We start from the raw sequence: 16,581 nt of genomic DNA, 5'->3' as shown, positions 1-16,581 counted from the left end.
TCCCAGAGAGATTTTTGAGTAGGCCTAGGTTTCTGCTGGAAGACCTCCAGTTATTTCAGAGAAGGTCTGTCATGGACTGGACAGAATTAGAAAGAGAACACAAAGGCAATAGAGAGGTTTGTCCAAGGAAATGGTATGACTGGATGCTTTTTATAAAAGCTGTAGGAAAGAAGTCAACCTGTCAAATGGCCAGGAGAAAAAAAGAGACCTAAAGTTGTTGGTCACTGACTCGAGTGATCTGAATGTGGTTTGGGAATACAGGTAATTTTTTTAGTATAGACCAGAGCGTAGACACTGTAAACCTTGTGTACGTACCTATTTTTATTAATTATTATTATCTTTTGTTTTCAACTTCCTGTTATGCATTATGCATATTGAAATACAAAGCTACTTTACTGTACACCTAATCTCTCAGGTACGTTTTCCAGGAATAAACAGCTTTCACTCAGTACCTACACACACACACACACACACACTTGTAAGACTGTTTCCCATTGATGTAACACTCAGCAATAGAAAAGTACAGTATGCAGGAAAGGACTATATTTTGTTTAAAGCACAGGTGATCAGGTTTCAGATAAGGTTCTGAAAGAGGTTTGTTTTGGTTTTCTATTACAATACCTGCTTTGGCTGAACACTAGTTTCTTCCAGTAGACAGTGCAAGTCAGCAACAACAGTGTCACTTGAAATTCTGCTCATAGGAAAGAGATCCCAGCTTCTTGAAAGCCTACAGCTTTTCCCTCTTTTCTCATCTATTAGCACTAGGCAAACACTGTCATGAGACAAGAACATAAACCTAGTCCATTTGTCCTTAACATGTATGGTACTTGCATGAAAAATGTGTTACATTTTCCAGCTTCTAACTCCAATTAACTGTGCTCTTACAAGCTGTTTCTGGATCCTTTCAGTCTGCCCTTTGCGTAAACCTCATGTTAGATGAAAAGCATACTGCCAAGCAAGAAGGTTCAGAAGTGTGATGTGTGAAACAGAAAGATATAAGAAAAACTATAAAGGAAACTATGAAGAGGAAAAAGAGAGAAATACAAAACAAAGCATGCTTCATTACACGTTAGACTGTGTTTCTTTTTGTGGTGAGAGAATCAGCCATATGAATGTGAATTCTTCATCCTCAGCACATGCATGGGGTTGACTTGAAAATGGATGCAGAATACAAGCAGTGATTTGTTAGGTATTTCCCCCCACTCTTCCCTTATAGAGCTACCTTCAACTGCTAATATACCCACAGATACGAAAGTCAGCCCAGTGTGGGAGTAAGGAATGCAAACGTGGCTTTAACTCATATTTACAATACCCTGATCCTACACCCCTTCAAACACTATGCTGGTCCCAACTTTAATATTAAAACAGGAATGATCTAACTTACACTGGCTGTCAACAGCCCCCAAAAGACTGTTACAGAAGCAGAGGATAGCCAGGCTTATGGGCACCCTGTTTACCTTTGCCAAGGTCGCCACACTGAGGATGCCCTTATAAAGAGGCACCAGCTGCGTCAAATTTACAGTTGCTTTGCACAACTGAAGTTTCTCCTGGCAAAGCTGCCACAGTAGCTTTATGCCAGCTCCTTCTGTGGGACAGTCCCTTCTGGACACAAAAGAAAACATGCAAGTTATGGTCATGGCAGGGTTGGGGTGGGAAGAGAGCATTTCAGTGTGGCAACTGAAAATGGCAGCTATATTAAAGAGAGGGCTGAAGCACAGTGTCTAGGAAACTCTTCCAGCCAGAGTAAGTCAGAACATTGCTGTGGCTGTGAAGACGGAGCTCATAATATATTATGCTGGTGACACAACTAAAGCCAGAAAAGTCTCCAGGTTACCGCTAAACTCAACATCACCAATCAATCATGCTCCTTATACATTTGAAACAATTCATCTTTCAAATCAGGAACAAAGAGCAGACAAAAAAGAGAGAGTATCAATTAAATATAATAAGGTGGGTCAGAGATATAAATAGCTGGACACAAAACATTAATTCGAAGCATATTTTGCCTAAGTCAAAGTAAAAAAATAACAGAGGGTCACACGCTTCATAGAGTCTGTAGGCTGAGCTCATTGCACACATTAGGGGCTCCTTGCTTCCCTCCATTAGGGGCTCCTTGCTTCCATTCATATTCCACAAGCTCCCTATGTACCTTCCTTGCATCTCTCTCTATTGAAGAGAGTCCCTGCAACTCCCTCTGCTCCCTCCCTCATGCCTGGGGCTCTGAGTCCCCCATTCCCTCCCTCTACAGCAGGGGCTCTGTGTTCCCTCACTACCCCTCTCCACCAGAGTACCCCAGAGCCTGCAGCTCTGCATGTGTCCCTATTCTCCCTTTCTCCCCATACCAGGGTTGCTCACTACCCCATGTCCAGGGCTCTGTATGCCCCTATTCTCCCATTATCCCCTGCCATATGGCATGGGCTCTGTATGAACTCACCATTCCCTCCTTCCTCCTGTTTTCCCTCCACAGGGACACCAGGGCCTCCTATTCTCCCCCTCCAGGCCATGTGTACACACCTGCACTTCACCCCCCACAAAACCCCTTCCCCTCACACAATTATTTGTCTTCATTCTGTCTGGGAGATAACTCTTTCAGAGTGTCAACATGTTAATCTCTACTGGGAGGATAGACAGAGATGAGATAGGGGTATTGTTATGCTGGAAGGCATTAATGGGTGTCATCAACCCATTCTTTGGTCTACAGACTCTTGCAGAGGTGCTTGAAGCTGTGGCTCTGATAAACAGAGGAAAGGGGCTCCATGTGCCCTGCATTTTCACTCTTTTGGTTTTTCAATTTCCCCAGAATTGATAGGTATTTCTCACTGATGCCTAGAATGTTCCTTGAAATTTTGGAATTGATTGGATGTGGCTTTCAAAAGTTATTGAGTACATATAAGACAGACAGGCAGAGAAAAGCTATCGGATTGAGCGAATGCCCTTGAAAACTTGGCCAATAAGTTTGTAAACTTTACAGAGACGGTGTTTATACTTTGTTGTATTTTTAAAAATTTCCAGTTGCTAACTGTTTCCAACTATTACTGTCAGTAAAGAGGTGCATTGTGGATTATTGTGGAACAACAAAGAGAGTAGCTTCTCAAGAGGAGAGGGGAATAAAACAACTTACTCATAGGTAGGTTTTGTATGTGACCATCCATAGAGATTATGCACATCATAGTGTCTAACAGGGGTTCCATCTGGCAGGAACTGCTCGCTTTCCATGCATAAGGTTTTGTGATTCAACCCACGTGACTGTGATTCCAACCCTAATGAGAAGGAAGTTTAAATATCTGTATCGTTAAATCATACCAAATTGTTTACCATATTTAACTGCCTGTGCATTGGGGTTTTGTTTTGCTTTGTTTTCTGTAAGAATACCATTCTAAATTTTCTGACAATTTAGATTTTGAATACTAGCTGTTCCCAATAATACTGTATACTAATTTGGAGCTACAAAATTACTATAATAATCTCATGTTCTCAGCCTTTATGAACAGGATCTCTTAACTCAGAGGATGCTGCAGATCTTTAGAAGCATCTCTTCACATCATCCATATAACCTGAATAATGGGAAAATATCTGTAAGTATTAAGCTAGGGACAACTACAAAAATTAATATTGAGTCACTGTGTATGGAAGCAGTGAAGGAAGAATTAAACATGATAGTAGTCTTACATGAGTAGAACATTAGGAGGAAAATGTTCAACAGCACAAAGAACTTTCAAAGGGACCTTTTTGTGCCTTTGAAAATATCCTCCTGGATAATTACTTGTTAAGGTATTCTCTGCTAAAGTCCCATATTTTACAATGGCTCTAGCACAAACTGAGCCAATAGTGTACAAGCTATGACCCTGAAGTCTCTAAACTGTGGAATGAAGAAAATTTTTATTTTATTATGAATTCTGTGTTTTCCCCAAGCCACGCTCTGTGATTTTTAAATTGAATTGTTTAAATCAAGTCTTTTGCTAAAGGTAGGAGGTAGGGAAAATATTCTCTAAATACTTGAAACTGAACTGCATTGTTCATGTGAAAAACAAAGTAATCTACAGACAGTTTGATCAAAATGCTTGGAGACATTTTTTCCAAACATGTCGACACTTAGGCCTCTAAATCTATGTTATGTAGGCACCTAACTAAAAGTGGCTTTATTTTCAGAAATCCTGAGCAAGCACATCTCCTCACTGCAATCAGGAGTTGTGTATGCACAGAATCTCTGAAAAAAATCAAGCCCCTTTTATTTAGCTACTAAATAAGGCATCAGAGTTTGACAATTTTGGCCCCAGATGAAGTCTCAGTGAATGATGCAATAAATAGAGTCACTTACGGAAGTACAAGATAGTTACTATACTTACTGGGCATATAGGGAGGATTGTTTAGCTCTTGGTTTCTACAGCCTTCAACTGCTCCATGAACAAAGCTTGCTGGCTCATTCATGTCCTAAAAACGTTAAGAAAAAATGAACATTTTAAAATGAATTTTGTTTGTTTCAATTATGTGACATATTAAATGCTATTTTGCAAAGAGATGCATAATAAAACTCCTTCAAGAGCATTTACAGTTGCATTTTTTAACATTAGTGTTTCAGCCAATTTACCTTTTCTTGACATGATAGTGATCAAAATTTATATTTGTAAAAAAAGAAAAGGAAAGGAAAAACAATGCACCCAACTGAGATCTAATATGCAACAGTTTGTTTATGCTCAATAAACTTGCAACAGTTTGTTTATGCTCAATTTATAACCCCCTGAACATGCAAGGTTACAATGGATCTACTGACAAACCGAGCTACCAAGATACTGACAGAATAGTTTCCTCCATAGCAGATCCTCTGAATTCACAGAGACCTTTGGGAAGCTCCTTCTTAGTCACTGGAACAGGGATTTTGAACGGGGATCTCCCAGATTCTAGATCAGTGATCTAACCAATGGCCTGTCTATAGAATGAGAATGACTCTCTCTCTGGCCCAATGCCTATTTTATTATTTATATACTGTGGAACAGTTTCAACAGGAAAGCTTGAGCAAACCTAACCCACAGTGCAGTGGTTAGGGCACCTCTCCTGAGAAATGGGAGATGAGGGTTCAAATCCCTGTTCCACATCAGACACAGAGGTGATCTGCCACATCCCAGGTGAGTGCCTTAACCACTCAGATATTGTGAGAAAGGGCTTAAAATTAAATATGCATTTATGTGCTTTCCAGAACTGGTGCTATAGTTTGTCACTGGGACTACACAGGAGTGCTGCCTGCAGAGGTTGATGATCTGATGCAGTGGATCAATGCATCCTCTGAACACAGACACCTCTCTTCTTATCAAGTAATGCCTACTTTTTGGTATGTGTTCCGCCTTCTGCATGACTCTGGCAGAGCAGAGATTACAGCCACATTCTTTTGTGGCAGTTCCCCAGTGACAGACTGTCAGGATCTTGCTGAAGGGTTTATGCCAGCAGAAACTGGTATAGAGCCCAAGATTAACTCAGCCCTTAGAGTTTAAGGCTGTGATTTTTAAAGGACTCTAATGGAGTTGGGTGGCCAAATCCCACTGAAATTTGGGCCCCTACCTTCCTTAGGTATTTTGAGAAATCCCAGCCTAAATGTTTCTTTTTCTTTTTCAGAGGGCCAACTGAATAAATTAACTGAGTCTCTGCTGGGAAACTTCCTTAATATCCTGCTTCCTAGAATGAAAGCATAGATACAGGTATAGAAAGTCTCCAGGGAAATAACAAATTCTGTGATGGGATCTTTGAGATGTGGCCCATGGTGATTATTGAAGGTACTGGACTAATTTTTAAACAAACTCTTATGTATTAGAGGTTTTGTACATAGATAAATTATTATTTACATAGATCTCATTTTAAATTATTCATCTCTGACCTTCAAAACGTGTAATAGTTTGTGTGGCCTTGGTTGCTACATTATGTTGTCCACTGGTTAAATAAATACAACACGGGCGGCATTATTGAAAGATACCAAACATTTTACTGGATGTCTAGGCACTTCTCTTCTTTGAGACAACAATATATTAACATTAGATATCTCCCATAGCTATTGCATGTCTATGCCATTTTAGAAACAAACAAAACACTCCATCTAGCATAGTTCTGCAGTTGTCCTGCAGAGATGGCAGTCGTAGCAAACTGTTCGGGAGACTTCAAGTGTTTACAAGAAAAATCATCCTAAAAGCATATTTTAAACATGGGGGTGGGGTAGAGGGGGAGGGAATCAAGATAATGTTAGGTAATGAAATTAAATATATCAATAATAAAAGAGTTAGGACTTGCTCTTCAGCAGATAATGTTGTATTAACAAAACAGCTAATTTTTGACCATCAGTAACATATTCCTAACAAATTCAACTGAACTTCTTCATGCTTACTTTCTGAGAGGAATGGGAGTAAAAAGGAGTTAGGCATGATTGGATTTATAAAGGAATTCTTTGAAGCACAAGGTAGTATGGGAAAAGTCAGTCAGATAAACTTCCATATTTTTCATTTCTTATGCTAAGGGAGAGTGTAGCCTTCATAATTGTGTGAGGTGATCATTCTACTGCAATGATGGGGTGATCATTCTACTGCATATCAGAGCACAATATGCCACATGCAACAACCACACCAGACCGTGGCATGAGAGAACATTGTAATGGAGCTGGGAGAGGCAGGTGCAGATCCATCACAAACTGAAGTCTCTCCAACCCACTGTCCTTAACACACAGCAGCAAGTAAGCAAACCCACTGAATTTACAGGTGGGATTAACATGCAGCTTTCCATGGTAATTTGGGCTCTGCCACTAAGGTTATAGAGCTAATCTGCTACAGTTATATCAACACAATATGTTATTTTTCAATGGGTCCAAACTAAAACCCTGGACATGAGCCCTACCAAATTGGAGGGAGTATAGACCTGCAATATAAACATCCTGCTTGGCCCCATCTCTATAATGCACAAACCCTAAACCCCGAATCTGGACAGGCCAAACTTCGGGGAAGTTTTGATCCAGAACTGGATCTGAACTTTGAGAGTCGGGCACATCTCCACATTCTTCAAGATTTAGAACCAACCCATAGAAACACTAAAAAACAGTTTCAGTAATTTAAAATACTTTTTTACTTCAGCAAGATTTTCCTATAATTATTAAAACCAAAGGTAAACAACAAAAATGAACAAAAAAGCTAGCTATAAAACAGAGAAAATATATACACTTACAATCCACAAGCCATCAAACTTCACACTTTTCTCTGGTCGATTTGGGTTAGTGTGGTATTCTCTTATTTCTCTTTGCCACCACTGAGCTGTGGTGTTGCGGAAAAAATCTGGGAAAGCTGCATAAGCTCTATATAGCTGTAAAAGTAACAGACAACGTAGAGAGAAAGATACGTATTATTGAGATGGAATTACTGGATTTCCAACCATGCAAATTTTGCATGGTTTCTGATTTCCTAGGTAATGGTTTGAACACTTCTAACTATAAACGCCATTTTCTGTGATTCTTATCATGCTGATGGACTAAAAGATTTTACTTTTATATGGGTTGTAACACTTGGAGAAATGGTGTGGTTATTTTTGAGTTATAATAGGAACATAAAAAAATAAGAAAGCTTATATGTCAATATGCATTTTAGGTTTTTCTTTAAAAATAAATGTGGATCAGTATTCCATAGTACAGTTTAACCACTTCTGGAATTTTCAAATGTGTAAGCTGAGACACAGAAAGTCAAGAGTGAATTGTGACGAACACCACTCCAAATCAGTGCAGAGCCCGGAAACTAACCTAAAAGTTCTGACATTTGCATTTACATGAAGACTTCTTTACAATACTCTAGCTGTAACAAGGGGCCTTAGATCAGAAATGTACACTCACTTTAAACCCCTTTACGTTGCCAGAGCATAAATGAGCACCAATGGCTCAGATATTATGGTGATGGGCAGTAGTATAATCCCCCTGAAATAGAATGGCATAACTAGACTTAATGTAAATGAAAACCAGGTTCTGACCCTCTGCTCTAATCCCTAGATAACACACACCTTTTTATCAGTTTGTATCTGATCATACTGGTTACTTAGGGCTCAGAAAGATAATTTGCCTAGAGAGGCAAAACTTAAACTCAGTGAGACTATTCTTGAATAGGGAAAAATATGATGTTCTCAATGAATGTGAGGACAACAGAGGATTATAATCTAGCCACATACATGGGAGACTTCATAGCTAATAGTTGGTCTGAGCTTTGAAATTATATGCATTTATCATACTAATTTTAATATTTTGACTACTTCACCATTTTACTCTTAATTGAGTGTAGATCTTAATTTTGCTTGGGTTCAAATCCCACAAGAAGTAATTTGCCCTGAACTCCTACTGAACTCAACTAAGGGTGTTGTCGTCGCAGGGTCGAGCCTTAAGCACATGATGGGGTAGGATAAGCTTTATAAAATATTTAAATGAAACAAACATCACATTAGGGCACTGAATTTTATTAACTGTATGAAGATTTGCAAGGCAAACACTTATTTTTTCCAATGAAGTATAAAGAAACAAGAAATAAAGTGACACAACACGAATCCCTTTTAAAATGCATGACAAAGATTCTCATTAGAACAAGAAGCATTGCTAACTTTAAAATGTTCGGGAGCTTGTAAAAGGCTCCAGATGGTCTTATGTTTTTTTCTTAGAGGCTATAGCAGATTTGGCTACCCATTTTCTATGTCTCTACCTTATCTGTTAAAATAGATTACATTTGATAACTGCTTTGCTACTTTCCTTGAATAACTTGATACCCCCCTCTTTTTGCCAATAGATGTAATTAAGCAATCAAAATACATCATTATAGGAATGCAATACACTTACCTGCACTTGAGTATCCCAGTCTAGTGATTCATTAACAACTACGTTGGGAAAATCTGGCCAAACCTAATGAGAGGAAGGATATTTTAAAAAACAATCCTTCTAAGTTACACAGGCTGATACAAAATTTATGACAGACACTATGTTTTAGGCACTATGATGGAATTCTAAAAAACAAAGCAGCTGTTGCTCAAAAGAAATACCCTGATCACACTCTACAAGATTTCCTGATCCTCCCTTCATCTCTAATTACTTTCATGGAGACCATGTCCCACCACACATGACCCTTTCCATGCAGACCATCCCTAAAGCTGATGGATAACCAGATTCACTTTTTCATTGTTCTGCTGCAAATGATGCACCATTTGTCATCAGAAAAACATGAACCTCATTTGAACCAAGCTCAAACATAGTACGGTATATAATTAACAGGAATTGTGTTCTGTGCTCTGTTTCCACCACTGAAGATTTGGACTTCCTTAGAACATGGAGCTATTTCTGTTTTGTTTATTAGAGACGAGCCCTTAGGCTCTCTAATATATAAATGGCACTGCATGGCGCATGGCATAGGCTTAATTGTGGTAATACATAAAAAAAACAGCATTCAAGGCACACTGAGTGCCATGATGTCTCCAACAGAGGAAATCTCACAGAGCATGTAGGAAAGTACTTTGCTCCCCTTCAGAACTAAAGACTCAGCCCCAAAACACACCCAGGCCCACAGATCCCACCAGATCCATGCAGATCCCAGGGAAATCACCAGAGGTCATGGCCATCATTGTGAAACAATATAGTTCCATACTGCTTCCCAGCTTTCCTACTCTGCCTCTCCAGTTCCCTGACAGGATCAAGGGCTTCTCAATAAGCCAATGGCACTGGAAAATTACTGTCAGTAGGATAATCCCACAGTGTGGAAGTGAAAAGTGCCTACGTTGATATTGTGGCAGTCAGCTATAAATAGGAAAGAAATTGCTGTGGCTTTAGAGTGGGACATATCCACAGAACGCTGTCCATCACCCAGCCATTTCCTCCTTTGCTTGGCCTACCCCTTCAGAAACCAGCTATTCTGACCCCCATGATTACCTATATCTTGCATGTTTCCCTCCAGAAAGATCTGCTGCTGTGCTCTCTATCCACAGAGCTGGAGGGACCAGTTTGGGTCACAGATACATGGGTGTGACATTTGCACGCTTCTTGTCTGCAGCTGTACCAGATGATGATTAACCCTGTAAGAGGGCAAGTAATAGAGCCACTGACCTCCCTAACAGGAGGGCAACTTTAAATAGCAGCGCCAACGCTACTGATTGAATCAAAGCATCTCAGGTGTCCTGGCCCCAGTCTCCCACTGGATGGTCCTATCCACTTTCTGGTTACATGGGCCCTCCAACTGCTTCAGAGGTGCTGACACCTTGTTCCAGTGCAATTCTGCTATACATGGGCATACTGCTGCTGGAAGCCTGCAGCTGGCTTCCACCAGCAGAATCCAGTCAGTGAACTTAGCTAATATTTGTAGATCTTTTCCCAAGAGGACTTTACTTTTGCAGCTATGCTGTGGGGTGAACATGCATAAGACATACAAATGGCTATTGTAGGAGAATTCCTATTTAATTTGCTACCGGAATTTAGTTTTAAAAGAAATACTTTTATTAAAAGAAAACTCTGGCAACCAATGAAAATAAGATCTCTCACCTACTTATGGAATAGCTTACTGTTCTCTTTGCTTTGTTACTTCCAAGGTCAGATTCATAGAGTTTTAAGGCCAAAATGGACCATTATGATCATCTAGTCTGACTTTGTGCATAACACAGGCTGAAGAATCTCACCCAATTATTTCTGCATCAAGACCATAACTTCTGTGTCTGCTATAGCATCTCTTTTACAAAGATATCCGGTCTTAAATTCAGGACTTCAAGTGAGAATCCACCATGTCCCATGGTAAGTTGTTCCATTGGTTAATTACCTTCACTGTTGAAAATGTGCATCTCACTTCTAGTCTGAATTTGTCCAGCTTCAGCTTCCAATTACTGCATTGTTTTATGCTTTTTTCTAGATGATTAAAGAGCTGCTTACTATCAGAAATCTCTTCCCCAGTAGGTACTTGTAAACCATGATCAAATCACCTCTTAACCATGCTAATATGATTCATATTTGGAAATAACATCTCTGGTTTTATCAAGTAATCTAAAAACAGTACCTTTCCCCATACAATTTCACTGCTATTGGGCCATTTAATAAAAACATCTTCCTGGACACCTCTTGTGTAGGCTAGATAATTGGTTTCGTTGCCTGAAATGGCTGGATCCTAAAATTAAAGAGAATACAATTTTACATTTGTATGGAGAACAATTTAATACACATCAAGAGTATTAGGTGAAGTATGTAGCTTGGTGATCTATGGCAAAGGAAAAAAGGAGATCTCAACACTGACCAGGATAATGATGAATCTCATTCCTTCCTTTTTCATTCTGTCAACCAGAGCTGGTAGTCCAGTGAAGTTTGGGCTGAGGGTAAAGTCCAATTGCCGATCCATGTAATCGATATCCGCGTATTGTACGTCCTGCAGTGCACAAAAAGAATGGATGTAAAGTGATAATCATTTTTGCTAAGTATATATTTATAACAATGCAGTCAAATTAAGAGAGCTGCTGCTTTTCTGTAAGTAACATTAGAAGCTGCAGTATCTTAAAACAAAGGATGTCACATGAACATACTTACACGCTCCAAAAATCAAGATCACTATGAAATTAGACCTTTTATCAGCTAAACTCATTCTGAAGTTTGCTATATATTAGAAAAATTTGCTATACACTAGAGAAGAATAATTTCCCATTTTTATTGTGGGTGAGTGGGTAGGTAGGTGTCAATGCCATGAAATAGTGAGGAAAATGGACATGCACATCAGTGGGTCACATATTGAGAGGCTTCCATGTCATGCGTTGATCTGCATCATAAAGTGAAGAAACACCTTCAGCTTGATGGATCATTATGGTGAGTCCTTCTAAAGATTCCTTTGTGTGGGTGCCCAGCCACGGTCCTTCAATGATACTTTAGAGTAGAAAAATGTAACACAGAATATATTTTGCATTTTCCCTCCTCCATCTCCTGATCCTTCCTACTGGTTTCTATAACATTATACCATTGTACCTAGGCACAACAAGAGGCCCCATTTCTGACTGGGGCCTGCACGTGGTACTGTAATGCAAATGATAATTATATGAGAAAATGCAAGGGAGTTGGGGTATAAGTTATGTACCAAAGCTGCTTGTCTCACAGCATTTTTTAAAAATGTTATAAGCCATGTCTGTGTGGGAGGTACAAAATAATTTCCACAATGGCATCAAAGTCTCAATCTGTGGAGCCCAAGGGAGTTAACAAAAATTCCTAACAGGGACTCCAGCTGCACCACTCCCCAGCCCAAGACGATCCTGCCTTCAAAAGGCTAAATCTAGCCAGTGCCCCAGTTGTCTGCACCATGAACCCAGTCCTGTATTCCTTGCACCTCCGTTAATCCCACTAACTCAATAAGACTTTTAAGAGCACAGGGAACATAGGACTGATCCCAAAGCGGGTGCAATGTGTATCCATATTTCAGGAATATACAGACATTTGAATTATGTCAGCTTCCTAATTGCAACCATGCCTTATATAAGCTAATAAGATTTTAAAATATGAAATACAATAGTACAAAATAGTTCCAACTAATAAGGTCTAGCTAATAAAAAGAAAAAAGAGCACTATTGTTATTTCACTCAGAGTAAACAAAGAAGTTTAATTACAGTTTAGTGCATACAGTAGTTTCTATTCTACAGTGGCTGTTTTTATTCTCCTTTTTATCGGGGACAGTCTGAAAAAGTGTATGCTACTGTTTGAACTCTAATTTAATTGGAATAACATACATAAGGTATCCGAGCTGCCTTCATTGCTTCGTACAGGTCAGAGACTTCTATGTCATTTTTGTATCCATAACGGCATAACTGGAATCCCAAAGCCCAGTACGGTGGCATGACCGGTCGTCCAATCAGCTAACAACAACAAAATAGGGGTAAATATAGTATTGAAATCTGATGATAAAAGATATCAAGACCAAAAAATGTAATTAATTGTGACATCATATCAATCCTACTGCAGTGTATTCCTGAACAACAAGCTCTGGCGTTGGACCCAACACCATGTAAAAGTCCAGAATTCCTCCGATAGTGCGATATGTCAGAGCAGGAGTTGGCTGGAATGTGACATCTGAAAACCCAGAAAGTGAAAGCAAAAAGAGAATGTTTAGATAATCCACTCTTTAAGGAAAAGGACACAATATATGAAAACACTTCAGGAATAAAAAAATTGTGATTTTTTTTTTTTTACCCATTGCATTGCTGTTAAGCAAGAGGACTCCATGAGCATTTCCATCATTTTCTAAGCCCATGTAAAAAGGATGGACACCATAAGAGTTAAGTTTGTACTGCAAAATAAATAAAAATAATTGAATTTTCTACTATAGAAATACCCAAAATATTCATATATTTTCCATTTATTTATAGTGATCATAATATATGATTGGACAAATAAGGTCAAAAGAATTATCAGAGAATCTCTTCCTCTGCCTACACACACTTCTAAAACAGACTGAGGTAAATATTTAAGTTTCCTACAGAAAGATTATTTTCAACAGTTTGACACTTTTGTACTCAATGTTTGAGAGCAATCGAGTAAAAAAAAAAATTGGACTACTGTAGATCCCTGAATAACTATTGATAACATGAAACACCTTTCCCAGTACAAAGCATTCCTATTTTCAAGCAGTTTTGTTCTGTAATCAGTATCCACATTGGTGACTCTCTTATTTGAAAGGCATTAGAGCTGAAACTGTAATGATTAGGGGACTATAACTGTGGTGACTGGAGTTGTGGAGAAGCAGCATATATAGGAAAGAAATGGTACAGAGCAATTGAAGGTAGACTATAATTTTTGGCTGATGGGTGGGGAGGGAAATGCAGATTCAGCAAACCAAAAAGTTTCACAGATTCATGTCAGTTTCACTGAATTGTTTTAATTTTAAAAAATTGAAATATGTGTTTCAAAATTTTGAAACAAAACCTTTTGATTTTTCAGTCTACAACACTTTTGTTTCGTAACTTTCTTTCACTTTATTTTTTAAAAATGTAAAAGAAAATCTTCAGCAAACTGAAGTTTTGTTTCAGCTCAACGAAACATTTAGTTTGACCCAAAGTAAAAAAAAAAAAAAACCCACAATTTTAGACTCGCTGAAATTTTAAAAAAATTTTAAGTTCTACCTGAAACAATTTTTTTCTGATTTTTTCAGAACTGCAAGGGAACCAAAATATCCATTCTGTGGACAGCTCTGAGAAAAATATGCTACCACTTTCATTGTTCACTTTATAGGGGTTGCAAACCTCACATCACCATATGTACTATTGCATATGATGCATTTGCCACTGTTCAGGTCTGCATCAAGACTTGAGTTCCAATCAGGGTCTTTGATCATAACTAAAAAGACAGGATTAGAGATGGCCATAAGCTATTCCCTGAAACACATTTTTCCACATCATAAACTACAGTACTTCCTGGGCCTGATCTAGTGTCCAATGGGACTTTTACATTGACTTCAATGACCTTTGGATGAGCACTAATACTGGTCTCTCAACTCAAAGGCCTACGACTGAGATATGAAGTCTGCAAATCAGGACTGACAGGGCTATATGGGATCTCAATGCTGGGCCTGCCTGCATATTTAGTCACACCTTTTGTCTTTCCCCGCCAAGCCAGGGGAACACAAATGTAGTGTAATGCCACATTTGCCCCCTCCTCAGTTTCTGTACGGCCGAAGCTCATTCACATCTGTGGATCTGTCCTACAAGCCATAGCCAAAATGAGCCCGCCACCCCCAGACAGAATTCAGTGGATTGTACATTAAATTCTCAAAAAGTGTCTGCCTTGATTCAGTTTAAGTGAATAGCAAGCTATATAGACCCAGAGGCATATAAAGCAAAGAAAGCAAAGCTACTTAGAGAAAAAACAAAATCTGTTTCTACTTACACCAGGGGGCTGGTCTTTGGCGAACATTCCCCAGGTGTTCCAGTTCATATCACGCCGAAACATAGGGTGTTCATTTTCACCAAGTCCATAGATATACTCTGATGGCAGACGGGTAGAAATCTGAATAAACATGTCGCTAAAGGTGAAGCCAGGTACCTGAGAATCCCAACTGAAAGAGAATGAGAATTATCCCATTATCATCAGTAAAGGGTGGAAAGAATAAAGAGAGAATATTGCGGAATAGAGGTTTTCAGTGCTATGCAGGGCTCAGAAACAGCTAGTACATGTCCATATACTGCACTATACTGTACTGAAGTTTCCATCCTGTCCTCCAGTAACACACCTTTCTTTTACAAAAAAAGGATGTCTCTTACTGTTACAGTTGCAAAGAACACATTAAAAATGTGAACCAAATGTAACTGATGCAGAAATGTATACGAAAATTTGCAAAAAAGCCTGAAACAACAGCTCTGAGAGGCCATCGATTTCAGTGAGGTGTTTCAACTATTTATTGTAAGTAGCCTCTCATTTTGTCAACATGTATGGCAGAGCTTATTTTGCTGGAGCTGCTTGAAACAATATGATCACCTTCCCCATCTGCCCCCTCTACAGTCCAACCCCTGGTGCCACATGTGATTTAGTCAACAAGGAGATGTCATTATTGTTTATATCAGATTTTTGCCCGGTGCTGAAAATCTACTTTTGAATCTCATTCATTGCAAATGAAGTGTAATTCAATTCATTCTTTGTTGTTAATCTGATTATGATCTGATAATAGATCTTCTGAATAATTATGCAGTTCCAGGAGAGCGAATGGTTAGGGAATGGTATGAATGGGGTTTTTTCTGGTTGGCCAAGCATTCACTACAATTCAATTTTAAGTACCTTAAAAATTGTATTACAAAATACATAAGCCATTTTCACAACTGCATCACATTGTTGAATCACATTCAATTTGTGGCCCACCATAACCCCAGATTTTTTCTACAGTACTACTGCCTAGCCAGTTATCCCCATTTAAGAGTTCGGCATTTGATTTTATCTTTCCTAAATGAAGTACTTTGCACCTATCTTTATTGAATTTTGTCTTGTTGATTTCAGACCAGTTCTTCATTTTGTCAAGGTTGTTTTGAATTTTAGTCCTGTCCTCCAAAGTGCTTGCAACCCCTCCCTGCTTGGTGTCATCTGCAAATTTTATGAGTAATGCTCTACTCCATTATACAAGTTATTAATAGAAATATTGACTACTACCAGATCTAGGACTGACCCCTGTGGGACCCCACTGGATATGGCCTCCCAGTTTGACAGCAAACCATTGATAACTACTCTTTGAATATGGTCTTTCAACTGGTTGTGCACCCCACTTGATAATAATTTCATCTAGACTGCATTTCCCTAGTTTGCTCAAGAGAATGTCATGTGGGACTGTCAAAACCCTACTAAAAGTCAAGATATGCCATGTCTATTGATTCCCCTATATCCACTATGCCATTTTTCCAGTAAAAGAAGGAAATTAGCTTTGTTTAGCATGATCTGTTCTTGAAAAACCCTTGCTAGTTATTCCTTATAAACCTATTATCCTCTAGGTGCTTACAAACTGATTGTTTAATAATTTGTACCAGTTTGTTTCTAGCATTGAAGTTAGGCTGACTTCGCTATAATTCCCAGGGTCCTCTTTGTTCCCCTTTTTAAACATATTTCAC

General features: G+C 38.8%; 1 protein-coding gene across 1 annotated transcript in view; it reads right to left on the bottom strand.

Annotated features, from left to right (window-relative positions):
• Nucleotides 1-16,581, bottom strand: part of SI (sucrase-isomaltase) — a 139,503-nt gene that overhangs the window by 60,627 nt on the left and 62,295 nt on the right. The window contains 10 exon segments of the mRNA XM_077826868.1: nucleotides 3,122-3,260; nucleotides 4,347-4,431; nucleotides 7,195-7,329; nucleotides 8,834-8,896; nucleotides 11,025-11,132; nucleotides 11,259-11,387; nucleotides 12,727-12,852; nucleotides 12,954-13,066; nucleotides 13,187-13,283; nucleotides 14,879-15,047. Coding sequence (XP_077682994.1) covers nucleotides 3,122-3,260; nucleotides 4,347-4,431; nucleotides 7,195-7,329; nucleotides 8,834-8,896; nucleotides 11,025-11,132; nucleotides 11,259-11,387; nucleotides 12,727-12,852; nucleotides 12,954-13,066; nucleotides 13,187-13,283; nucleotides 14,879-15,047 — 1,164 coding nt within the window.

Source organism: Eretmochelys imbricata, chromosome 9 (genome assembly GCF_965152235.1).
Source record: "Eretmochelys imbricata isolate rEreImb1 chromosome 9, rEreImb1.hap1, whole genome shotgun sequence".
Taxonomy (NCBI): Eukaryota; Metazoa; Chordata; order Testudines; family Cheloniidae; genus Eretmochelys; species Eretmochelys imbricata.
This window is presented reverse-complemented; position numbering and strand designations above follow the sequence as displayed.